The sequence below is a fragment of the Setaria italica genome, chromosome IV, assembly GCF_000263155.2.
Source record: "Setaria italica strain Yugu1 chromosome IV, Setaria_italica_v2.0, whole genome shotgun sequence".
In the NCBI taxonomy this organism is placed as follows: Eukaryota; Viridiplantae; Streptophyta; class Magnoliopsida; order Poales; family Poaceae; genus Setaria; species Setaria italica.
Genome location: NC_028453.1, coordinates 35,234,706 through 35,261,317, shown reverse-complemented (window position 1 = coordinate 35,261,317; position 26,612 = coordinate 35,234,706). Strand labels below are relative to the sequence as shown.

The following is a 26,612-nucleotide window of genomic DNA, read 5'->3' as shown; positions in this document are numbered from 1 at the left end:
ATCATATCTAATTCACTTGTAATAACGTCGTAGCTTACTTTTAAAAATTTCTACACGCAATGTTGACTTAGCCACGCTCGTGGGGATTGGGAGATTTTTCCGCATGCTGTAGTTTTCATTATGGTATGAACTAATGTTAGCCTTTTTCAGACGTTTACATACACGCATGCATTCATCCCTATAAATAGGGTAGCAACTCTACATCCAAGCACCTTCGAGAGACATCGTGGCAATCCATCGTTACCCTTATCATGCTCCACTTGTTCCATCTTTTTTCCGCGCGTGGTGGCAAGGAGTGGACTCGCACAAGACCTGACGGACCTAATGGGAATATGTGATCACCTTGCGAGACAGTCAAAGTCGTCCACACTCCACCTTGGTGCGGGTATGCATAAGAGCCGAGCAAGGCTGGTAGCAAATCGTGCCCTTGTCTATCGCAACCATATATCTCCCTCTTAAACCCCTAATGGCATTCGCAAACCATAAGTCGATTCGCCCCGCGCGCCCATCCATGTCGCCAAGCATTTGGCAAGTTTGGATGACGAGGTCGCTCGTGGCCTGTATCATTTTCTGGCACTTTGTGATCTGCATTGGCGACGGCAGTGGTGGCATCTCCTACGGCTACGGATCTCTTGAACGTGACAAGCCTGCGGGCCCTTCTCGTGGCGAACCCTATACTGGTGGCGAACACTATAGTTAAGTGCCCACTACCCCGGCCTGATTTCTTTTCACAAACCCTTTTTCTTTTGCTACTTGCATTAACTATTTTTTTCGAGGAAACTAGCATTAGTAAATTGATTATTGCAACTGTCATTAAAAAAGCTGGACAACATAACTTCCCACATATAATTTAAGGGTATACGTGTCTTTTGCTACTCCCACTAATATGTCCTACAATCTCTAGGATGCCTTATATTTCATGACGGAGGGAGTACATGCATGTACAAAATTCTCACACTACGTCAGAAATGATTTGTGCTGGCATGTCGAAAATAGCATGCTGACAAGTGAAATTAGCACCCGCCAAGCTAGTACCCATCAGCACAAATAGCTCTGTACTGACGGACTAACTAAGCACTCCCGTTACAAATAGGATACATCTGTGCTGGTGGGTACGTTAGTCGCCAGCGCAAATACCACCTACATCTCCCTTATCTTTATCTCTCCAGCGTACCTATCCCTTATCCACCAATAGACATCCTCATCCTCGCTTCTTCTCCATCCGTCCGCCCCCAAGTCTCCAAGCGGCGGGGCGCGGCGTCGGCGAGCGGCCGGTGGGCGTGGGCGCCGGCGGGAGCAGCGGCCGGTGGGGCGGGCCCGGGCGCCGGAGCGGCGGGCGACGGGTGAGCGGCGACCGGGCGCGGCCTCGGCGAGCGGCGGGCGATGGGGCGCGGCATCGGCGAGCGGCCGGTGGGCGCGGGCGCCGGCGGGAGCGGCGGGCGGCGGGCAGGCGCGAGCGCCGGCGGGAGCGGCGGCCGGTGGGGCGAGCTCCCGCGGCCGGTGGGGCTGTTTTTTTATTATCCCAAAAATAAATATCTGTACTGGTGGGCTGCCGAGCACCGACCAGCGTTAATTGGAACGGTTGGACATCCGTAAATAGGGCTGACAGTGAGTTGCTGGTGGGTTTCCTCACATCATTTGTGCTGATAATGAGGTGCTAGCGGATTCCATCGATTTTAACTGCCAGTGAAAATTGTTTTTAACGTAGTGTCACAGTTATACATGTACGGTGTACGGAGTCTCGTGGGTGTAACTTAATTAGAGTGCACGTTAACAAATTAACAAACACAGTATATGTAGAGCTTTATCAATAGAAAAACCATAATCATATGTGTGTTCGTAACACCTAGAAAAGAATCTTATCAACATACGGTTTATGCACAAAATTAATCGGTTGCGTTGATGTTGCGCCATTTCTTTCTTCTTGTTTAAGCAGTTGGACGAGCTGCAGCGTGTTCGAACGGCTGCCGCTGCACGCTGCCTCCTGCAGCAGCGCCGCTGCTCTCACCCGAGCAGCAGCAGCCAGCTGCAAAGGAGCGCTCCAGACACGCTGGTGGATATCCGTCAGGAACTGGTCCTCCCAGGCCTGAGCAGCAGCAGCCAGCTGCAAAGGAGCGCTCCAGACATGCTGGTGGATATCCGTCAGGAACTGGTCCTCCGAGGCCTCATGAGCCTTACTTGCCGTACCCACATCAACCGAGGCCTCATGATCCGTACTTGCCGTACCCACAGCGGTGAAGCTTAAGCAAATTGAAGGAGGGTGCACTTGCCTTACAGGTGCATAGAGTATAGTTGTGAGGGATGTGTATATGGTGAATAATTAATCGATTGCGTTCATGTTGCGCCATTTCTTTCTTCTTGTTTAAGCAGTTGGACGAGCTGGACGTCCGTTAGGAACGGTCCTCCGAGACCTCACGGTCCGTACTTGCCGTACCCACAGTGGTGAAGTTTAAGCAAATTGAAGGAGGGTGCACTTGCCTTATAGGTGCATAGAGTATAGTTATGAAGGATGTATATATGGTGAAAATTTATACTAACCATTATTTTTTAACTTTTTAGGATGCATTAGCACCCTCTAATCACACCGTACCTTCGCCCCAGCGTACACATAAACATCCCAGTGGAGAAATCAACGGATCATGTTAATGTAAGCAGCAGGGGATGTGTCACGGGTTTTCTTTGGGAGCCCTTCGGGATTTGACGACGCGCGACACGTGAAGAGCAGATACTCAATTATGTAGACCCGTACAAGTCAAAGTTATTAGGTTACAAATTAGTTGAGTTCATAGTTAGTACTTCCTCCGTCCCAATTATTATTCATTTTAATTTTTGTAGATACAAAACGTTTGATATATATATATATATATATATATATATAATATTATGTATCTAAAAAAAGTCAAAACGAGTAGTAATTCAGGACGGCATAAATATATTTCTGATATCACTCAACGCGGAAACATCTGCATGACATACAAGAAATACGTTATCTCCTTCATTCTGAAATAAAATGGATAGCTGTTTATTGGTAAACGATGAAGTTATTCATAGGGAATGGAATAATTCACTGACATAAGTTTTGGTAGTTGCTTTGCAGCGAACTTCATGTTTGTTGAAGTGGAGCAGTAATATGCCATGGCTACTCCCAGACCCAGTAGATAGTGTTGTAACATTAATCGGATGCCACCTGCTCCTTCCGTCTCAAATTAATATATATCTACATGCATAGTAAAAATTATGTACCTAGAAAGGTTAAAACGAATAGTAATTTGGAACGGAAGGAGTAGAATATTTTGAGCACAAAAACCAACTTTTAATTTGACGCCTCTCTCAATAAGATTGCAAGTTGTAGAATCATAACAGAATCGTAAAATCATACAGTATTCTACCTGCTAAAAAATTAGTCCAATCAAACTAGTACATCTTCAAGTCGTAAAATTGTAGTTCTGAATCAAAACTTTGACAATCATATGTTCCATCACCAGTCCCTCTGCCCTCCTGTTGCGTTCTCCGTTCAGTGGATGGGACCTGCACCTTCCCATACGAAAATCCAAAGGCAGCATACAGAAGAAAGAAATTACCACATCATCAATATCGCAGCAAGCCACAACTTCATCTGATGCAATCGAGGGCAAAATAAGACAAGCTGTGACCCGCGGCCCATCAGTAAACTAGCATTTGTTAAATAACAGTTTTCTAATTAATAGGCTACCACAAGCTCCATACACAAGGGATGAGAAGAGAAGACAACTCCAACCAACAGAGCTTTCGCATAGCTACAACAGATTACAAAGTCACATACTCACATGTGCCAAAAGTACCATCTACGTCAAAAACACTGCTTATTTGGGCCACACCATATTTCATGACGACATCAATTCCTTTGCAGCAGCTTGGGGTTAAGGATAAGGTTTCCATGACGAAACAAAACTATCATTTGCAGATGTTAGAAACTCAAATGTAATGATCAAAATATCATGGGTTCAGATGCATAATCTGTTCCAATTGCATTTGTTTCAGCTCCCTGCTAAAGCTTTTCAACTGTCACGGCTTGTCTACGGTCAACGAACATGAAAAAAAGAATCTACAGGCTACAGATGCAATTGCATCAGGTACTAAGTTAAGGTGCCCGATTATGGCTTCTGTTGCATCGTTGGTTGGTCCTGCAATTTGTTTGAGCTCTCTGTTTCAACTTTCTGAGCACCTGGTTCGTCTACGGCCATTGGACTTGCATCATTAGGCTGCAAACAATAATAACCAGAGAAACGGCAGCTGTGCTTAGGGACTTTCAGTACAGAATCTGTAAGTACGCTGAGCAAGTCCCCTGGAACTCTTGATTAGTTGGTAGATTGGATGTTCAACTAGACAAAAGAACACTTGCCAGGGTTTGTTTTGAGGAACCAACTCCATCAGCAACAGGTCCATTGCCTCTTGAATGTTCTGCAGCTACACTATTAACATCCTACATGTCACAAAAAAAACAAGAGCATCAGTAGCGGAAAATGATATGTAACTGAAGGAAATAAAAGCTGACACATGCATCATGTTCTTGAAAAAAATCCTAATATTGTTTCAACAAAAAGTCCTCACAGTAAAATGGACAGTACAGAATCTTGACAAGCTTCCCCAGAAAAAAATTATGGAAACATGGGAATTACTAAAGCACATGGAGAGAAAAAGATACTCCCCTCCATTTGACATTGTAGGGCATATTTCATTTCATTAGGAAAAGGCTTTGTCCAAGATTTACTCTATTAATATTTCATTTGTGATACAAAAGTATACTCATAAGAAAGCATTTTATTAAGAGTAATAGAGTAATTGTTGGTCCAATGCATCTTGGTTCTCTCAAGCCAGGATTATTATCAAACCACATCACATGAACACATTGCACATTGGGTCATATTCAAGGTAGCTGATTCCAACTGTCCAACAGGTAATAAGAACTACTGTACCATGTGCACTTGCATATGTTACATCAGCACATAACCTAGCAGAAGTGCTTATATTTCTTCCAATTTACACATTCCATAACAAAAAAAGTGGAAATTCACGCCCATAGATCATTTAAATTAACACAAATACAAAATGAAAAATACCAGGTCAGTTGCCTCTGTCTCAGCAGGTTCTTTCTTCATTCTTACACCTTGTATGTTGCTCCTCCTATGATAGAAAAGACACATGTTATAGCACATGATATAACCACCTGAAGCAGTTGCTGCTATAATTCACATTAATGTTGAAGAAACAAGTATAAATACCTTCCAGAGTCCTCCAAAGGCTTGGCATCATTCATTTCCACATCAGAATCAGCATCACGTCTTTCATCAGGGTTCTCTTTATCTTCATCTTGCTACATGAAACAGGAACACAAATTAGCCATAATATGGTGTAATCGTTTATTTCTGGCATGCAGAACCCTCCTAGTTCACATCTCCCACCATAGTGGCAGCCAGATGGGATGAAGCTTTTGTGAAATTCTACATCTGTAACACCATGGAATTGCATCTCTTGTTGAGCTGCATTTTTTGTGTTTATTGGGTTGCATTATTCAACTTTTGGGTGTTGAGCTTTTGTGATTTCACTTCATGACAGGTTGGATTTGTGTTGCAGTATTGCGTTTTTTATGTTTAAGGCTTGTTGTTTTCTTCCTTTTTATTTCTGAGCATTGCCATTTTCTCATTGCAAGGTGTTTGTAGTTTATCCATACGGTTGTCTCTCTGCCACAGGGGCTGCAACTTCAAGGGTGGTACTGGACTACTTCAGAACCTCCTCTGTATGTTGTGGGTAAGATTCACTGAGCCCACATTCTTTACACAGTTCTTTTTCTCGTTTTTCCAGCTTTTGCAGTTCAACTAGTAGTTCAGTCTGGTTTCTAAACCAACCTAACGTACCAACAGAACTATACGACAAAAAGGAAAGCAAATAGCAGAAAAGGCAAGGAAAGCCTGCTACACCCGCATGAGCAGAACAGGATTACATGAACAGGGTGTTTTTGTCATTTATATATCAAAACAAGTAGCAAGCAATGTCACTCCCCAATAATTAAACATTGTGGAGCCATATAAGCCACAACTTTCCATGGTTATTTTCCATCACCAGTTACTAGGGAGCTGCGGCCCCAGTTATCCCAAAAAGACAATCTGAAATTCAGGGTGGTCGTGTTCACAGAAAATCTATTAAAGATGGTCTTATCTTTGAACCTGACTTATTTTAAAGTATAAAACAACATAATGCAACTATTTTATTGCTTGTAACGGAATTCTCACCTCTGGTAACTCGGCCTCTGGAGGTCGTTCTTGAAATTGGACACTAGGAGCATGTCGGAGTTTTGATAGATTATCAAGAAGTTTTGATCTTATATCATCCAATTGATGCCGTGTGTTTTTGTTCTCCATATTACTTGGAGCAACATGTAGAGTGTAATCTGGACCAAAATACTCATAATACTCATTAGGGGGCATCTTGTCAGTGAGCTCATGACCAAGCGCAACTCCTGTCTGCTCAAAAAAAATGTGGAAAAGTAAGGAAAGATGTATCAACAATAAATACAGGTAACTAAGCATATTTAGCAAACAGCATTAGCCCCAATCAATCAACAGTATATTGGATAGTTTAATCCGGTTTCATTGATGAGAGCACAATTGATTATCCATTGGCTGAATGAATTGGAACTTGGAATAGCTAATCTTTGAAGAAAAAGGGGGGAACATTATTCGGTACAGACATAAGTTATTCACGTATAATTAAACATACAAGTTATTAAACAGTAAATAGTGAAAATCAAATTCCTGTGGCATCTTAGTAGACTCAACTCAAAACATGTGAACTACAGGAAAACGAAGGTCAGCATTCAGCAAGTAAAAACTGGATAATGATATGCACAATCTTTTTAAAGCAAGATGCTTCATGGCAATGCAAACAAAAAAGTTTGTAGAAACTATCTTTGCAGATTAGTTCACAAAAACTTTCTGATAATTCAAATATTGCTCCGAAATGTCTTAATAAATCAAAGCAAAGTTATACAGAACTAGGAACACGGGCAGAAATTAAAAAAAATGTGTTTTACTTTTGCACAAAGGTAGATTGTGAAGCCAAGGGCTTTACTGGGTCTACAGAAAAGTTGATGTCAGAGCCCAAGGGGAGTACATGGAAACTGAAAATTGCTGGTAGTGTTTTGAAAAGGAAAAAAAAGGAAATATTAGCAAGTTAGTTAGATACATAGTCAGATAGCGACAACATATAAGTGCTTGAAGAAAACATTATAGGTAAAGTTGGAGAATATGTTATTTATTTAACGCCTATGTAACCTGATTTAGAAGACTATCTGTGTGTGTTTGAAATAAATAGAAAATACAGATGGAAATGAAATTCCATATAACATATTACTTTTACGTGAGTATTCAACCAGCATACCAGTCCTACCACACATTTTAGGCAGATTTTCATGCTACACAGTACAATGCAATAACTTTTTATTATTTCACATAATTAATTCGACAATACTACTGGAATAAGTACAATAACGAACAACTGAACAAATCAAAAGGCATTACAAAATGTGTTTTCCTCCATGAAGGAAACTCTCCTGTTACATACCTCGTAGCACCAACAGCGTGCAACATTTCTTATGGTGTACCCACCACCACCAAGCAACAACAGTGGGACATTGAAGGACCTCATGAATCTCACGCACTCCGCGTGCCCCTTAATAGATAGGTTGAAACAGCCCAACCTGTCTCCCGACAAGGAATCCGCACCACACTGAAGCACAACCGCACCAGGGTTGAAAACCTCCATCACCTTGCCCATAATCGGCTTGAATAATGACTGGTAGCTCTCGTCATCAATACCATCATCCAATGGGACATTGAGGGAGTAATACTTCCCCTTCGAGTGCCCAACATCACGAATGTCCCCCGTCCCAGGGAAATAATCCCCAAATTTGTGGAACGATACTGTCATCACCCGGTCCGTGGTGTAAAATGCCTCCTCCACGCCATCCCCGTGGTGGATATCAATATCGACGTACAGAACGCGCTACAAAGCAATTACAGAATATGGGGTAATTCCATCCGTCATACTGTTGATTTTTGAAAGAAAAAAAACCAAAAATCCGAGAGGATTTGGCATACCTGATGATACTTGAGGAGCTCGAGGATGGCGAGGACGATGTCATTGACATAGCAGAACCCGGAGGCCTCGCACTTCTTGGCGTGGTGGAGGCCGCCGGCCCAGTTGATGGCGATGTCGTGGCCGTGGTTGAGCTTGACGGCGCCGCCGACGGATCCCCCCGCGTAGGTCTGGCAGAAGCTGTAGAGCCCGTCGAAGACGGGGCAGTCCTCGCCGACGTTGAAGCGCTTGAGCGCGCGGATCTGGTCCTGCTGCGTCTCGGGGGTGACGGAGCGGAGGAAGGCGACGTAGTCGTCGGCGTGGAAGCGGCAGAGGTCGCGGTCGCGGGCGGGGTGGGGGCGGAGCACCTGCATCTGGTCGAGGAGGCCGTAGCGGCCGAGCAGCGCGTGGGTCATGCGGATGCGGTGCGGCTTCATCGGGTGCCCCTGCCCGTAGTAGTAGTTGCCCACCTCCGCGTCGTAGAAGTAGCAGACGCGGCGCTTCGAGCCGTCCGCGCCGGTGGTCGGCAGGGAGTTCCCGCCGCCGCCGGCCGACGCGTCCATCGCCGGATTCGCGGGCGGTGCTCTCGCTTCCCTTTCCTGACGGAGCTTTTGGGTTGGGTCTCGTCGGGGCGCTCGGCGCTTGGCGGCGGCGTTTGAGTTGGGGGCTTGGCAGCTGTATGGACCGGGTGGGGTGAGAATTTGGAGAGGTGTAGGCGACGGCGAGTGATACTGTTTCTTTTGTAGATAGACGTGCTTTAAGATCCGTGCCTTTTTCACCTTTAGCTGGATTCTACCGTTCGTGCTCCTTTGAGTATGATCTAGGGTTACCGAGTTCTTTATGAATTCTAACATAGAAATTAGTATGCTCCATCCTAATGCCACCGGCAGTAAAACAAATGCTCCATCCTAATTACCAAGTAGCTTGTAGGAGATAATAGATAATTATGGACATTACATATATTACATGGTAGGAATGAGATAAATCAAGAATTCTATATGCCACGTGAACATATGTAGGTGCCACTTGTCGTCTACCTCTAGCCATCACCGTTTCCGGTTGTGTTTTACGTCCGCAACCCCTTACCACCTGCTAGAGCGCATTGTCTCTCCAACCATCCAGGCACATCCTATTCTTCCCCAATTAGCAACTCATGTTTCTTTACTTTCACTTTGCCTCTTTTGTCCTGACATTACACCGCTCCGACTTCCACCCACCCTATCGTGAGCCTATTCTTCCCTTCACCCCACCAGTACCGATCTCAGTTTTAGTTTGTATCTCTCTCGGTCTCGATGAAATATTAGAACTTTTCTTTATGATCATTGGAACTTTTCTGATTCATTCAAGATTACGAAATGCACCTAGTTGACTAGAAAATCTAAAAAAAAAAGTTACACTTAATTTTGGGCCATTGCTTTGTAAATTTCAATGGGGCCAAAATAGGCCCATTTCCAGTGGAGCAGAGAGCCGAAGACGAGCTCCGCCGAAATGGCCTACTTTAAACTAAAAAATTCAGAATTTGATCCAATGGCACTAACAGCACAAATTATGTGCTGGTCTATTAAGCCATTTTGCTCCTAATAATAGGGCTACCATTCGTCGTTGAGTAACTACTATAAACAGTTTACTCCTGTTTCCAATATACATGTAGACCCTTACGTATTTTAAAATGTGATATAGTTGATTTATTGGACATATTATCTTACACTTCGTTAGGTGACACTCTCATTCTCCCTCCGTCTCAAAATATAACTATGTTTAGGTTTATCCTAAATCAAAATTGACTAATAACATCTCTAAAATAATTTATTTCAAATATAAAAAGTTACATGTTATGATAAACCGGTTTCATGACGAAACTGCTTAACATCGTTTTTATGATATAAATCTTTGTGATCTTTTTACTAGTCATATTTATAGTTAAAACACTTTGACTTAAGACAAACTTAAGCGTAGCATATTCTTGGATGGAGGGGAGTAGATAAAAGAGGAATCTTCTTTGGCTTAGATCACTTGTTGTACCAAGCCCACCATAACTCAGTCATATCTTCATGCAAACATTCCTTGAAGCTTGGCATCCAATAAATCCATCTTGAACCCTAACTATATTCCAAAACCAAACATATGCTAAACCTCCTTCCCTAACCTCGTCATCCCATTCTTCTTTTGTTGTCATGCTTGCCGTTCGCACCATCTTACATTACTATTGCTAATTGGATGGTAATCTTCATTAGATGTGTCAGAAAAATAGATAAATCCTATAAATTCTCAATAAAAACAAACACATCCGGTCATCGGTTATAATCATCATTGACAATAATGACAATTGGTTACAATTTGTTCCAAAATTACCCACATATACCATTACTAAAAAAACTAAGTAAACCTTGAATATGTATCTTAATTACCACCCTATCATTATAAAAGGTAATGTAAACTAACATTTGTATCTAAATTACCTACCTCTATCATTAATATAAGAAAGTAGCCCCTAAATTTGCATATAAATTATCACCTATGCTATTATTAAAGTTAAGCTAAAATAACCCCTTAAACCTACATCTAAATTAGTCACATACATTATTATTAAAAGTACGATAAGGTACCATATATATGCTTCTGAATTACAGACTTCTATATCTATTAATATATAAAAAGTTAGCTTAAAGTAAAACATGCATGATGTGTTCCATTGTGCAGACCAAGTATATACAATGTACAAATGGCCGATAAGTATATATTTTCATGTTTAGAAATTATGAAAAATATTTCCTTAACGTATCCAATACCAATGACACTAACAATGCATATATGCTTCTAAATTACAAACTTCTACCTCTAGTAAGATATAAAAAGCTGATTTAAAGTAAACATACATGATGTGTGCCACCATGTAGACCAAGTATACACATGTATGCATGGACGTATAAGCATATGTCAATGACAATTACAATAAATTCTATTAGTTGCTACATTTATACAATTTAACTAACACATTGCGACATATATGCATTAACTGTTTAATTGTAAGTATCTTTTTATAAAAAAGTATAGCAATACAGTTATAACTTTTCAATAGTGGAATTTTAATATTTGAAGTATTGTTGTGTGGACTGAAAATGCGATAATCTAGCTAGGATCTAGAATGTTTTAACAAAATATCAAAAAAAAATTAAATTAAAGGTACAATACTTAAGCACAATAGTTTGAACTTAACATGCAAAGCTTACAACAACTAAAATGATGAAAATCGGAAATCTAAAATCCAGATTTATGGGAGCAGCGATACATGGATTGGCAAGAATTAGCGTAACTAAAGCTAAATGTTTCAAGTTTCAACTAACACACATATTAAAGACACATAATGATATATGATGCGAAGGATATAAAATTAAGCTATAAATATGATGGAAAAATCATAAAGAGAGCGAGGGGAGGGCAAAGATAAGAAACTTTAATTAGATTCTCGTCCGTGCAGGACGTGGGTTGATAGAGTAGTGGACTGAATCATTCTGAAATTTCAGTCGCCCAACACACATGCATAAATCGGGGACTAGTTCATCCATCACAAACCTTCTGCACCGCCGGACCAATAATAGCAATTTAACAGGACCGACACATGAGCTTACCTCGCTCATTCCTCAGAGCTAAATTAAGTTCGTGCGGCTCGCCTCCCTCCTCGCATCACCGCTCCCTAATTTTACCACCACCTGGATCGATCCCCATGGTAGCAGTGGCCCTGTTATATAATCCTCCCCGTTCCTCGACGTTTCGACCGAGCAATGGCGCTCACCGTCCTACCTTCATATACCTAGCAGTTCTCTGCATAGAAAGATAAAGGTAGGAGGAGGCGCAGTGGTGGGTCGTGTTGATTATTGGGGAGGGAGGAGATCTTTGGAGTTATTATTATTAGTTGATAGATCACCATGGAGGAGGGCTTCCGATGGAGCAGACCGGGCTCCTTCGTCCTGTACGCCGTCGTCTTGTTGCTGTCGGCGGCCGTGTCGGAGGCCAACATCGGCGAGTTCGACGACTACTGGCGGCAGCGCAAGCTCATGGCGGACGCCGCCGCGGAGGCCACCTACCAGCACGACCCCATTGAGGTTCCCAACCAACTCAACCGCGCCGTCCACAGGCAAGCCCGTCGATCATTCGTTCATTCTTGGACCATCATGAGAATTAGAGTTGTTGATCGAAGTTGAATGTGCATGGCGCGTGGTGATGCAGATCGATTAAGAAGGAGGATATCAGCACGAGGAGGGAGATGCTCGGGCAGAAGAAGGGCAAGATGAACGGGCCGTGCAAGGCGACGAACCCGATCGACCGTTGCTGGCGGTGCCGGAAGGACTGGGCGACGGACCGGAAGCGCCTGGCTCGGTGCGCGCAGGGGTTCGGCCGGAACACCACCGGCGGGCTCGCCGGCAAGTTCTACGTGGTCACCGACGGCACCGACGACGACGTGGTGAACCCCCGTCCCGGCACGCTCCGGTGGGCCGTGATCCAGATCGAGCCGCTGTGGATCACCTTCGCCAAGACGATGATCATCACGCTCAAGGAGGAGCTCATCATCCGCGGCGACAAGACCATCGACGGGCGCGGCGTGCAGGTGCGCATCGCCAACGGCGCGCAGCTGACGGTGCAGTTCGCCAACAACGTCATCATCCACAACATCCACATCAACGACATCATCTCCTCCAACAAGAACGGCGGCAACATCCGGGACTCGCCGGACCACTTCGGCTGGCGCACCGTCTCCGACGGCGACGGCATCACCGTCTTCGGCTCCACCAACGTGTGGCTCGACCACCTCTCCCTCTCCAACTGCCAGGACGGCCTCATCGACGTCATAGCCAAGTCCACCGGCGTCACCATCTCCAACTGCCACATGACCAACCACAATGACGTCATGCTCTTCAGCTCCAGCGACAAGCACCCCGAGGACCAGATCATGCAGATCACCGTCGCATTCAACCACTTCGGCAGAGGACTCGTGCAGAGGATGCCCAGGTTTGTGTTGTGCCTACGGTGGCCTCTCTGCAACAATTTCTCTTCTCCATCTCATCATCCATAAGACCATGATGACCATGAATGGGTACTGATGCAAATCGTTGCAGGTGCCGGTGGGGATTCTTCCACGTGGTGAACAACGACTACACGCACTGGCTCATGTACGCCATCGGCGGCAGCAAGGCGCCGACCATCATCAGCCAGGGCAACCGCTACATCGCGCCGCCCAACCTCGCCGCGAAGCAGGTCACCAAGCAACACGACGCGCCGGAGTCGGAGTGGAAGAACTGGGTGTGGCACTCGGAGGACGACCTCTTCATGGAGGGCGCCTACTTCACCGTCACCGGCGGCCAGATCAACAGGCAGTTCAACAAGAAGGACCTCATCAAGCCCAAGCCCGGCTCCTACGTCACCAGGCTCACGCGCTTTGCAGGCTCCCTCGACTGCAAGCCCGGCAAGCCCTGCTAGAGCGGCGAGATCATCAAAGGTGGTGGCCGACACATTTCTAGCAGTTTTGTAACCTTTAATTTCGTCATGCAAATTAATTGAAGTAATTCGTAATGTACTAGAACAGTCTCAACAAATCTGTGGGGTTAATTCAGAGGACCCTATAGGTTGTTCATGCACTCGCCGCTTGCCATGTAACAAAGAGGGGAGGTGAAAGTGGGCGTGTTGCAAGTTAACAGGACAATGGAAGACCATGTTTGTATGTAACTCTGCATATCGTTGCTGGAGATCATGACTGAGAAAATGCATATATGCCAAGGGCCTTGTGACATCCCGCTTTTTGAAGCATTTAAAAATATGAATTTTTTAAAAAAAATTCTTTAAACTAAACATATTCTCTCTTTCCCCAAACATTAAAACTTTTTTTTACAAATAAACCCTGCATAAGTATGAACATATGTGTTGCATTTGAATGCTCTAGCTATCTCTATTTCTCTAACTTATTTCCCAAATCCAGGAAATAATATTCCATAGATTCCCTCTTCCGAAAATCCTAAGAATCAATATTCAAATTTAATTTGAACACCAACCGCAAGCCACTACTCCAAACTCTAATCTCTCTAGATCTCAAACTCCCTTCGAAAATCTCTGCTTCCATGTCCTATCCAAACTCTCAATTCAAACCTCCTTTGGAGTTAAACTTCAATTCAAAATCTAAACAAAAACCTTCCAAAGTAAATAACCGAATCATTTCCATGGCTAACGGGCCGTCTCCCTCCCTTTCTCTTCCACCCTGGCCCAGCCGACCTCTTTCCCCTCTTTCTCTCATTTTCTCTCATTTTCACAACAGTCCATGCGACCCGCTTCCTGTCCGGCCCAGCTCCGCCTTGGCCCAACTTGCATGCAAGCTGCCCCACGTGGCCGTCTCCTCTCGGTCAGTGCCGCTGCCAGACTCCCTCACTGCTCTGGCCACCCTCCGCCGGGTTCAGCTCTCCCTCACTTACTTCGCCTCCAGGCCACCCGACCACGACACACACCCGCACATGCACACATGTGCGCTGCCGCCAGCACCTAGCGCCGCCACGCCCACCACCATGCCGCCGCGCCATGACACCACCAAATTCCTCCCCCCTTGCTCTCTTCATGCCTAAGCAACCTCTCCCTTATCCTCCCACCGCCACCTCACCACGCTGCCACACTGCCACCCCGCCTGACACCACTACCGCCAGCTACCATCTGCCATTAATGGTGTGGTAGAGCAGCTCCCCTTCCCTTCCTTCGCCGCCACGGCACCACCGTCCGTCCTCATCCACCAGCTACAACGTGGCCGTCGCTCCACGCTCCGCTCGGCCTATAAAAGGCGCCCTCGAACCCTTCCCGGAGCACACACCCAGGCCGGCTGCACCCAAGATTACTCCCTCTGTGGCCGTGCCCTCCTCCTTCCTCTCCCAGCCCCAAAGCTCCACCATCCGATTTGCCTAGCCTCCCTCTTTCTCTCGGGCTAGTTCGTAAGCCCGGCGGCGACTGGGAGCACCTTCCCGGCATGCTCCCGGTGAGCCCTGCAGTGGTGCCGCCCGGCTGCCGGCGCAAAGGGGGACGCCATCACCCCCGCCATCTCCCCCATCCTTCCTCTCTCCCCCTGCCATGTGGGGCCGCCGGCTAACGTCGTCGACTCCGTCAGCCTTCCCACCTCCCCTTGCGCCTGCACCCGATCCAGTGGACCGTAGGCACGAGCCGCCTGGTCCACAGGGACCCATAGTGCATGTATCACACCACAGTGCGCAAGCAGTCCCCCTCTCCTTCGGCATCCTCTTCTAAATTGCTAGGTACACCCAATGAGTGTACCCCAATTTCTACTTAGAGCTCTTCCTCTTCTCCAAAAATTCCCAAAATTTCTCCAAAAACACTACAAAATATTCTAAGCCTATCCATGCACTCCTTTCCTTTTTTCATCCCATTCAAGCCGTTTTCCAAAATATCATTCTCTCATGTAATAGAAAAGCCCTATTATGTGTACACCAAATGTCGCCTTTCTATATTAAGCTCCGCACCGCCTCCACCTGCCACCGTGCCCTAACCCCTAAGTGCTAGGCTGGGTCGAAGTTGAGCACATCGTGCAGCCTTTAGTCACTTTACCCGCAATGTAACAGCACCCAACCGGTTGTTCCTCGCTGCCCTATCATCGCCGCTAATCCCTATCACTGTCGCGCATCTGCCTGATCCTGTACCGGCCCCTCTGTCGCCATGTGTGCTATCCCCTAGCATCAGGACAAAGTGGTGTCCGTCGTACAAGCTCTCTGGTTTCTATCCCACTTGATCTTGCCCGACTGCGTCTATCACCATGTGTACTATCCCCTAGTACCGGGATAGACCAATTGTCGCACAAGCTCTCAAGTATCATCCCACAATTCCCTAGTGACCCTTGTGCTCTCAAGTATCATCCCACAATTCCCTAGTGACTCCAACCCCTTAAGAATCTACTCAAACTTTTGGTTCGTTCCACCACATAGCCGTTATGCCGCCCAACCAGAAACCCAATCCTCAACCAAGTAAAGCCGTTATGCCGCCCAATTGAAATCCCCAAATATCATCCCAACCTAGCCATTATAATGCCCAACCAAAAACCTAATCCTCAACCCCATCTAGCCATAGTCCCACCCATCCAAAATATCAAATTATCATCCAAACCCAGCCGTTATGCCGCCTATCTAAACCCTAGGAAATCCGCTCATAAATTTCTTAGTATACTTTTGAAAATCCAACCATTCTATCCATTAATTATTTAGAAAAAACTTATTTCTAAATAATTAATAAACCATTCATCCTATATCCGGGAATTCACCCTTAAATGTAGGTAATTCCCAAAACATCCATCCTCCTCCTCCCCATTACTTAGATTGATGTATTGTTAGATTTATTATTATTTTATATGTCTTTATAGCTGGTAGACAACCAGACTCCACCCCGAAGCCGAGGATCCAGAAGGACATGAAGTTGAAGGTCTAGTCGCCCTAGGAAGCGTTAAAGAGCGTCAATGAAGGCAAGTCCTAGCACCAACCTCCTTGATCATATTTTATCCTATATTTTTATAAATAATAAAATTTACCAGATAATAACTTGACCTCCATATTTTGTAAGATTATAGGAGGAACCCACCTCTGTTCTCTCTCTCGCCTTGACTTGAAGTCGTTTCTAGCCAGAAATCCTATTAATGATCCCGATCATGACTTGATCAATGACCAAGCATCATTTAGAAATAGAATTATTTAGGAATAACACAATCATTATGTTTTTATGGAAAATCCTAGAAAGTGAGAGTTTAGTAATAAAATCAACCAACTAAAGAGGTAGAACCCATTAAGGACGGGACAAGGAAGCAAGGGGGCAACTTTGGTAGAGGATCCTGTCCCAAAAGCTTACTTCGATCGCATGAGGGCCGGCTCACGGAAAAGTCTTTCTAGTGAAATATGCAACCATACGTGCCAAAAAGGTACAACCTTCGGGAGTGCCTATTTATGTGAGGCCTTGGTTCACACCTCGCTAGCTGAACCTAGAAATCCACCCCAAGGGGCCATAGTGGGCAATGGAGATGCTGGAGCAGGACCTTCGCATAGTCCCATGTTTGGTCGGTACGAGTTGACTGAGAGGGCCGGAGACCCTGAGGGTAGATGCCTTGCTTACTTTGTGCACATTTTTCCCAGGTTAATATCCGCGTAGTGGATGATAGTCGCCCCTGTTTAGACCCCAGCATATCCATGGATGCACCTAGGGAATGCTGCCTAAAGATAGGCATGGGCGGGTATGGATCTCGTAGGTCAGTACCGCCTTTCGCAAAGGTATGGGCTGACCGGATGTATGGGTAAAGTGTACACCTCTGCGTAGAGTATAATCTATCTGGATAGCCAAGGCTCACGATTACGAGCCCAAATAGTCAAAGCTCCCATCAATTAGCAATCATAACTTAGGGATGGTGAAAAAGGGCTGAGGCCCAACAAGAGTAAATTCAAATGAGGGGAGAGCCAGCCTAGAAGGACCCTGACGGCCTCTGGTGCTCTTTAAAACTTGGGAACTGGTAGGGGAGGTAAGATTCCCTCTCCAGGGCCAACAACATAATAAAAATATCTTCTTCCTCTTCTTTTTTTCAAAATTCCACCTCACCTTGCATTAAATAGGTTTATTATCAAACCTCATACCCTTCCCTTGATCTCCCCGGTATTCAATATAATTTCAACGTTAGGATTTGCTGAGTACTATCCATAAGTGTACTCAGCCTTGCTTTCGTTTGTACAGGTTTAGGGTTCCTGGTGATGCGTCCTCTTTTGCCTGCGGAATGGGTGGCTACGCCACACTCCACTGCTTAAAGGTGAAAACCTCTAAATATAACTTTTTATGCATCTTTTATTGTTCTTCATACTAATATGTGATGAGTACTGCATCAGCTACTGATCCAGGGGCTGATGCAAGTAATCAGCGGGACCTTCAGAGTAAGGCCCCATAGGGATGGTGTTAGAGCAATAAATAGATTTAGAAGACCATATAAGCTACCCATTAAACCCCGGTAAACCTAAAACCATCTATTCTGCTCATATTTTTCGAATTTTTTTGAAAAATACCCCTCTCGTCTCCTCATATTTCCCGCACCTTATGCTTAACTCCTATTACATTACTCTAGCAGGTATAGATCATGAGAATGAAGTTTGGTAGATGATCCACAATATGGAAAACTTTGAGGAGAAAGTTCAGCTAAAAAGCTGAAATTATTTGTGAATTCTTGATTTTCTTGGTGTGTAACTTCTTTTAGCGATTCATTCTATTTTTTATGTGCATATTAAGTTAATTCAAAGCTATCTTCCTTACAGAAAAGGAAAAACTTAAACCGAAAGTCATCAATAGTAGTATTAACTGCCTTTTGCTATCTAGTAATAAAGAAATCACTATCAACACATACAACTTATTATCCAGCCAGAAATAAGGCTACTCCAAGATCAATCCCCAAATGTAGGTCATGGGCCTAGATTCTCTGTATGAGCTAAGCCATTGCAACGTTTGATCAAGAGGAGCTGATCGTGGTTTCAAAAGTATATTGAACTACTGTGTGTTGAAATTCATAATAATAATTCTCTGTTACCCCTATACATTTTCCTTGATCTTCCCATGCTTGCTACTACTATATGATTGGAGCTATCCAACTTCACAGCTTCCTTGGGTCTTTGTGAATTTACTCTTCACAACTCAAAAGAATTCAACCACCGTGTTAATAGTGTAGTTAATTTATAGAAGTTAGTAAGGGTAAGATTTCTACTATGAGATCCAATAAAAATTCTATAAAATACTACAAAAATGTGCTCTAAACTTTTCGATTGTACTTTATAAACACATCCTATTTGCTACTTACCAACGTGTTCTCTTGAATTTTCTTGGATAATGGCAGGTGAGTACTATTGCTGAATTTGTGAGCAAGATATGTAGAGAAGGCTTTTTAATTCAAAGTCATCAAACTGAAAAGGAAAAACTTAAACTGAAAGTCATCAACAGTATTATCTACTTTTGCCATGCAGTAATAAAGAAATCAATATCAATACATACAAACTAATTATCCAACAAAAAATAAGACTACTCCAAGATCGATCCCCAAACATAAGCTAAGCCATTACAACATTTGATCCCTATAAGTAAAATGGCCATATGCCATAATGATTTTGGTGATTAATAACAACATAGTCATTGGGACTAATGTGTTTGCAAGATGTATCTTTGTAGGTGTTTTATAGGTAGGATGAATTCCAAAACCATCACAATGAGAAGGAAAAGAAAAACTTAGAAGAATTCTATGGCATCCAAATGGTAGTAAAAAAATGATGGTATTGAAGTCGGGACAAAGACACATGAAGAATTGAAACGAATCCCGCTTGAAGATAATGCACTGACACAATCACCGATTCATATGGTGATGAATGGGGGAGTCACTGAATCAATCGGTAACCTCATTACTCTTAATTTAGTTAAAATGTTTCAGAACTATTTAGACTTACCAAAGTATGTGTTTACAACATTAATTATATTATCTTAATACTATACTATTTCAAATGGATTTAAGGGGTAGAAGATAAGGCAAAACAAAACTTTAAAAATAGCATGAAGCTTTCCCATCAGCATAATTCAAAAAGCTTACATGGCATTATTTGGTTTGAGGTGCACTTAGGCTGTCAAATATAAATTTATCTTAAAAATGTGACAAATTACATAATTTTTTGCTTATTAGAATTTCTGAAAATACATCATTTCTGCATGTCTATCTTTGATATAATTATAAATTATTGTATGCTAGAGTTTTTATGAATTAGAAAATTCTTATTTACTAAATTTCGTAAAAACATGTGCGTGTTGCACCTGCATTCTACTGGTCCTCATTAAGGGGAAACCTTTTATCCTTGTAGTTACTCCACCTCAAGTCAAAGGAGGATTTTAGGCCATTGTTTATTTCTCAATCCAATGAGGGCTCACGACAGTGGAATCAAATAATTTCTTAACATTTATTACTACTCCTAACGTTATTTGAGTGTTGTGTGTTGACTATTTTTGAGTTCAGAAGAGTTGAAATCGGTTGAATTTTGATTAAGTTGAAAATTTTCACTCCACGAGAGCCATGGAAAATGAGGAAATAACTATGCCCTTTGTTAGAGAATGAATGGAGTAGCGGAGAAGATGAATGTGCGGATGTAAAATGGAGGCTGCGCACCATCATACATATGTAGTAGTGTTGAGGGGTGTGCTTTGGTAGGAATTACTAATCATGCAACAAATATACCGTCAACAAAGTAAGTGTATCCACAGTAATAATTGAAATGAAGTTGGCTTTAGCTGCATTTTTATTCATGAGGCTAACATGTACAAACCCATTTTGCTTCTGTTAGATGAGCTTCGATCCCCATTCTACATACAAAAATATCTTTGGTAAAAGTGAGTTCTAGAAATTTTAAAACTATTTGTACAAACAAATTGAAACAAAATATTTGCTCCGTCGACAAAAAAAAACCATTATTCATTTCACTTCCACAAAATACCATTTGAATGAATATGATTATATGAGCCGTCAACCATGTCCCTTTTTGAGAGACGGTGTCTCATGTTGCCATGATTCATCTCTCTCTTACATACACACAATAATTTGCCATGTTTTTTTTTTGCGTTGGACGAGGTTTAATTGAACAATAATTATGGTGAGCTAGATGGTAGCGTGCTCCCTATAGGAGCATCTTGTTACTCATTGGGCCAGTCTTAATGGAAAATTTTATGAGCATTATATTATATGTCATATCAGCAAATTTGCTGACTTGACAGGGTCATTATGAGCAGAAAGGAGGGGTAGTTTCATCAGATGAGAAAGGGGTTTCATCCCCATGAAACCCATCAAGCTCAATTACAAAGTACCCAATCTTGGTAACTGCAATGAAACTATGCATTGGAACTGACCCACTCTCAACGGGAGTTTCATTCTCATTAAATAGGGTGACATGTCAATATTTTTTATGATGTGGCAAAGAGTTAACGAAGAAAGAGATGAAACCCTATATATACTATTTCTAAGGTAGCTTGTGCCTTGCATGTAGCCTATGAAACAACAAAGAATGAAACATGTATTGTATTAATCTATTTTAACCATGAATTAAATGTTCTTTTGCCTATGTGACATTTTGAAAATATAAATATTAAACACAGCCATTGTCGGATGCATTGATAGTACGCAAGAATTCCTTTCGTGATAGCATGATCACTCTTCCTCGCTTTTCGAATTTATCCATTTTTTAATTTGAGGATATTTCGATCTAAATCAACTATTAGAGTGCGTTTGGTTCCAGGGATGAAGTGGTACGGGACGGGACGATCCCACTTCATCCTGCATTTGGTGCAGAGACATATGGGATGGGGACATCCCTGGGAGGGAATATACCCTCCGGATGCTGGATGCCTCCGTCCCACAAAAAGTGGCGGACCTGTTCACACGGTTCACGCCGTCTCCGCGCGGGCAAAGGAGGATAGCCGGCCAGCGCAGAGGAGGAGGACGAGTTCCCACCGGTGGGCGGGCACTGGAGCTGCTCTGGCAGGCATCCACGCGAATTCGGAGCCAGCGTCGAGCTTCGCAGGTGGGGGCAACCTTCGTTGGGCGGCACGACCGGGGTCCGAGGCTGATGGTGGCGAGCTTGAGCGCCCGCTGGCACGGAGGAGGAGGACGGGCGCCCGTCGGCATGGAGGGGCGTGGAGGAGGTCCGGCTGGCAAGGAGGGGCGCGGACGAGCTCGCTCCGGTGCGGAGGGCTACCTTGGGCGGGTGGGCGCGGGAGCTCCGCCGGGCACGAAGGGGCGCGGAGGAGCTCCCCCGGCGCGGCGCGGCCGTAGCCTTGGAGTGGCGGGTCGAGCTCCCCGTTAGCGCGGCCGTGGCCTAGGGGAGGCGGGGTGGAGCAGGGGCGGTGGTGGCCGTGGCCGTGGCCCAGGGGCGGCGTGGTCGGAAGAAGGATAAGGCCAAGGAAAAAAGAAAAATATTGAACAGACAATGACAAATGGGGTCCTCCATTTAGACGACAGGTAGGGTCCATTTACTATGGCTAACGGTATTAAAATCGTCATTCATTCCATTCTCTCGATCCTCGTACCAAACAAAGAATTGGGACAGACTCGTCCCTCTCAACCAAACATAAAATAGGATCGTCCCATCCTAAAATACGGGGATGGAATGATCCCGTCCCACCTTGTCTCGGAGCCTAACACACCCTTAAGGTGAGCTCTTAGCTTGGATCATGTTCCACGTGGTTTGCATGGCTTCCAAGTTCCAAGTAGACATGAGTATTTGTTGGGCTGGGTCGGGATGTAAAAAAACCCGGTTTATTTCAGGTTAAAAGTTTGTGATCACGGTTATCCCATAAGCATTGTCAAGCTCTGGGCTCGTACTTCCGTTCCTTTTTAAGTAGAAAAATAAATAATAAATTGTATGGGCAGGCTTGAGCCGATCCGATTTTTTTGAGCTTGATTTTTCCTCTGCCCTACAGCAACCGTAGACGGGCCAAAATCTAGCGGGCTCGGGCCGGACCTGAAATGCTCATTTGCCAAACTAGTCCCACAGTTATGGAGTCACACGCTACGCTCCATAGATCCCCACCGCAGAAGATCCTGATCGCAGACCGCTGCATTTCATCAGTCTCCTCTCCCATCTCAGATCGATCTGAACGCTGAAACCCCCCGACGGACTGAACCTCCTCTCCTCTCCGCCCGGCCGGCCGGTAACCATGGCTCGCCCCCCGCCCCCGCCCCCACCCCAAACCCTACCCCTACTCCTACTCCTCTCCCTCCTCGCCTCGCTCGCCCCCGCAGCCACCGCGGCCGCGTTCTCGGGCCTCGACGCCTTCCTCGCGTCGGCGGCCGCGCGCGACCCGTCCGCCGGCAACGACACCTTCGCCGCCCTCCCCGCCGGCCTCCGCCGCGCGCTCGCCGCCCCGACCCCGCTCCTCCCCTCCCGCCTCCTCTCCCTCACCGCCGCCGTCCCCGTCCACGTCCGCCTCGCGGGGGCCTCCTTCCCGGCCTCCTCCGGTCGGTCCCTCCCCTCCCTCGTCAACGCTGCCGTCTCCTCGGCAAGCTTCCTCTCCAGCCGCCCCCCGCACCGCCTCGCGGTCTCCCACACCCTCCACCTCGACGTCACCGGCCCTGTCGCGGCGTCCAAGCTCGCCAACAGCGCCGGCAACGCCGTCCGCGCGCACCTCGACAAATCCGCCGCGCCCTTCCACTCCAACGCGCTCTCCGGCGTTCCCTACTCGCTCGTCGACGAACTCGTCGCCGAGGACTACCGCGCGCTCGCCGGCTCCGGCCCCGCTGAGGCCGTCTACATCTACTTGCTCGACCTCGGCTCTCAGCCGCGCCCGTACGGCTACACTGCGGCCGCCTCCGGCACCGACGCCTCCTCTCCCGGGTATTCCCGCTGCCTCGGTCCCATGTGGGCAGGCAAGGATCGGTACATTTGGATCGACCTTGGTGCCGGCCCGGTGAACTATGGCCCGGCGCTGTCTGGTGATGGTGTGCTCCCTCGTGGTGAGTTCCACCCTCTTGCCACCCTCCACGGTCGGCCCAAGGCGGAGAAAGCTCTCCTCGCTGATCTGGCTTCTCTTGTACTCAGTGCTTACAAGTCTTTGCTAGTGCCGTCGCTCAGAATTCCAGTGTATTATGAGAACTCGTTGCTTATTCGGTTTGTTCACATCTATGGGGACCGGAAGGAACCAGAGGGGCTTGATTTCCATGTAATTGAGCAGTCGATTCGAGATGGGGATCTACCTTATAGTGGCCAGAGCTTGAAGTTTGATTTGCACACGGTCAGGTACTCCGAATGCCCAATTTGCTCATTTGCAATTGCCAGGTCGACAAACTCATTTACATCGAGGTTCCTGTTTGTGAATTACACACTGATAGTGAATGAGTACTTGGACTCCAAGCGTTTGAGGCAGGTGCTTTCAGACTCATCGGATGAGATACATCGTCTGGCTGGGGTTCATGACAATGATGAACATGACAAAGTGGTGCCAGTTTTTGTGTTTGATTTGGATTATGATAAACTTTTGCCACTGGATAGGTACCACCAGGCAGTGGCATTTGGTGATATGGTGGTTGCTGTGAGGACAAGGAGCTCACAAACAGTAAGTGACTACACCTGTAATGGTCGACACGTGCTTACAATGACTAGAAACCTTGAGCGGCCAATCATTGGCTCAGTTCTGCAGAGCATGTGGGGTGTTTCACCCACGCATCAGTCATGGAGCCCTGACCATAACGCTACAGTTGTTGATTACACTTGGAGCACTGGGCATACACCATTTGGTCCTTTTTCAGAGACCAAATCACTGTCTTTTGTGCAGAAAGATGCAGCTCGTAGGAATGTTCTTCTTACCACCTTGAACTTCACAATCACTAGCACAATTAATGTTTTGGAGTCAATGGCAGCACATGGTGGGGAGAACATACTTCTTAGAAAGAAAAGGCATGTTGAATTCATTCAGAGGTGGAATCTGCTCACATATAAATTGGAGAAGGTGGTTTCAGCCATGTCACGCTTGGACTACGAGAAGGCAATGTACCTTTTGAGATCTTCAGACCATGATCTGTATGAAATTCACTCATTGGTGTATCAGGCATCCCAGGAGCTTGAGGCTACACTGGTTTGCTTCAAAGATCCACCATTCCCTTGGGTCTCAGTTTCCATGTCTGGAGTGTTTGTTTTTGGTTTCTTTTATGTGTACTCGAAAAGGGATAGATTATTTAGGAGCAAAAGGAAACAGTTTTGAGTTCTGACAGCATTTTAGTTCATGGATACTGTCTGAATGTTTGAGCTTGATAATACCATAGTTAGACAGCACTCAGGATGTTGCATCCCAACACATTACATGGAACTGTAACAGGACATGGGTTGCATCTTGTTTCAAGCACATGAGTTTAATTGTATGAGATATACTGGATTTTCTTGAGGGAAGTAATACTTCCACTTGTCTTGTAAGTTCCATGTGCCTGAATTTGTCCTTGATACATACCGTTGATCTAGATTTTTTTTCAGAATTTATTTTGTATTGTGGATTGTGTTGTTTCCTTTCTTATTTATCAGATGGACAACCTTGATAGATGTTATGCTCATGTCAGTTTCAGAGTGTTTGCCACTATAATAGATGCTAGAGTGTTGGTACGTTCGACATTGTTTATTGTTCTGATATTTTGTCTGACATCTGTTTGCTAGTGATATGATGTTTTGAACTAGGAGAGAGTATGTCTTAAGATAATTATTGGCTAGTGCCTTCATAGGTTGTGTAATAGTGAATCCATGAAGTGATTGTTTTAGCTAACACCTTCATATGATTTAATTAAGATGGTGATCAGTGATAATCATGTAGAGCATTTAATTTCAGCCCAGTTCTTAGCTTTTGCAGTTTTGCATGTTTGCTAACCCTCCACTGTTGCTACTTGAAATGGCATATTAGCCACTGAATATGCTGGTTCATCCCATTCACAGAAATTTTCTGCTTATTTTTTCTTCTATATGGGCTTCGGCTATCTTTTTTTTTTCCCTTGAACATACAGGAGAGCTGCGTATCATTATATTAAGAAGAAAACGAGGGGGTTTGAGCCCTGTACCACACCGCACACCCTTCACATCATACAAAGAACACTCCCTCGCCTTTTTAAAACAGAAAGACCTTGACCACTAACAAAACTTACTCAATGGGTGGCACTAGAGTGAGGAGATGAGAGATTCCTTGAGCTCCCAATACTCCAAAGGTGCAGCTCCTCCCTAACGGATACCAGGACTCCATTTAGGCTAGGCTGAATCCCTTCGAACACACATCTGTTGTGATGGTTCCGAACTGACCAATTTACACATTCTTTCTTAAAGAAACCAGAAAAAAAGAGGAGGGGAGCCTTTTAATGAAAATATGTTTGTTAAAGGAAAAAACATGCAGCTTTACAAACCTGAACCTCTTCACTAAAAGGTGTTTAATCAAAGGGTCTCGTAGGCACTTAAGATCTGAGGATTATATTCTTAGTTTGATGAGGATGCTTAATTGGAGTCAATTTTTGAGTAAAGGAGGTTGAAGCTTCGTAACTTTTAATATCCAGTGGAAATGACCGTGATGGTAAAGCTGAGATCACTGCCAACTCAGTTTCTCCAACTACTTTGCTTCCCATTTGGAATACCTCAAGACCATTTCCACCGTTTTGCAAATAGAAGCTTGAATTATTTTGGCGTAGTGTCTGAAATTCACCTGTGCAATTTGTAGTAAGTTGCTGTCAGAAAGTCTCTAGTTAGTAGTAGTTGATTCCCTGTATTGGAGCAGGCAGTATAGGAGCCATACCAGAAATTGCAGCTTTCCTAATAAATGAGATATAATATATGAGATTTATCGAAAAAGAAAAAGGCAGTGATCTCAGTTGCCTAATTAGCATTGCCGCCCTCACTGGACAAAAAGGGTATCGAAGATGAAGTATGCAGACAATCTGTGCTACGGGATTGTGATAATAAACC

At 44.7% G+C, this 26,612-nt stretch overlaps 4 protein-coding genes across 4 annotated transcripts; 3 read left to right on the top strand and 1 right to left on the bottom strand.

The window, feature by feature from the left end:
- Positions 1-289: 289 nt before the first annotated feature.
- On the top strand, positions 290-2,551 carry LOC111257029. Its single transcript, XM_022825994.1, has 2 exons — positions 290-695; positions 1,937-2,551. The coding sequence occupies exons 1-2, from the start codon at positions 467-469 to the stop codon at positions 2,236-2,238; spliced, it is 531 nt and encodes a 176-aa protein (XP_022681729.1). The 5' UTR covers positions 290-466; the 3' UTR covers positions 2,239-2,551.
- Positions 2,552-3,742: 1,191 nt separating this feature from the next.
- LOC101756624 (histone deacetylase 1) lies at positions 3,743-8,829 on the bottom strand. Its single transcript, XM_004965956.2, has 7 exons — positions 8,136-8,829; positions 7,600-8,040; positions 6,270-6,500; positions 5,262-5,353; positions 5,100-5,163; positions 4,382-4,462; positions 3,743-4,241 (listed from the first exon to the last, which is right to left on the bottom strand). The coding sequence occupies exons 1-7, from the start codon at positions 8,673-8,675 to the stop codon at positions 4,134-4,136; spliced, it is 1,557 nt and encodes a 518-aa protein (XP_004966013.1). The 5' UTR covers positions 8,676-8,829; the 3' UTR covers positions 3,743-4,133.
- On the top strand, positions 5,361-13,882 carry LOC101757040 (pectate lyase). The gene is made up of 4 exons (XM_022825995.1): positions 5,361-5,787; positions 12,033-12,247; positions 12,340-13,119; positions 13,227-13,882. The coding sequence occupies exons 1-4, from the start codon at positions 5,779-5,781 to the stop codon at positions 13,585-13,587; spliced, it is 1,365 nt and encodes a 454-aa protein (XP_022681730.1). The 5' UTR covers positions 5,361-5,778; the 3' UTR covers positions 13,588-13,882.
- Positions 13,883-22,776: 8,894 nt separating this feature from the next.
- Positions 22,777-25,217, top strand: LOC101771100. Its single transcript, XM_004967157.2, has one exon. It carries the CDS (start codon positions 22,846-22,848, stop codon positions 24,883-24,885), a length of 2,040 nt encoding a protein of 679 aa, XP_004967214.1. The 5' UTR covers positions 22,777-22,845; the 3' UTR covers positions 24,886-25,217.
- Positions 25,218-26,612: the final 1,395 nt, after the last annotated feature.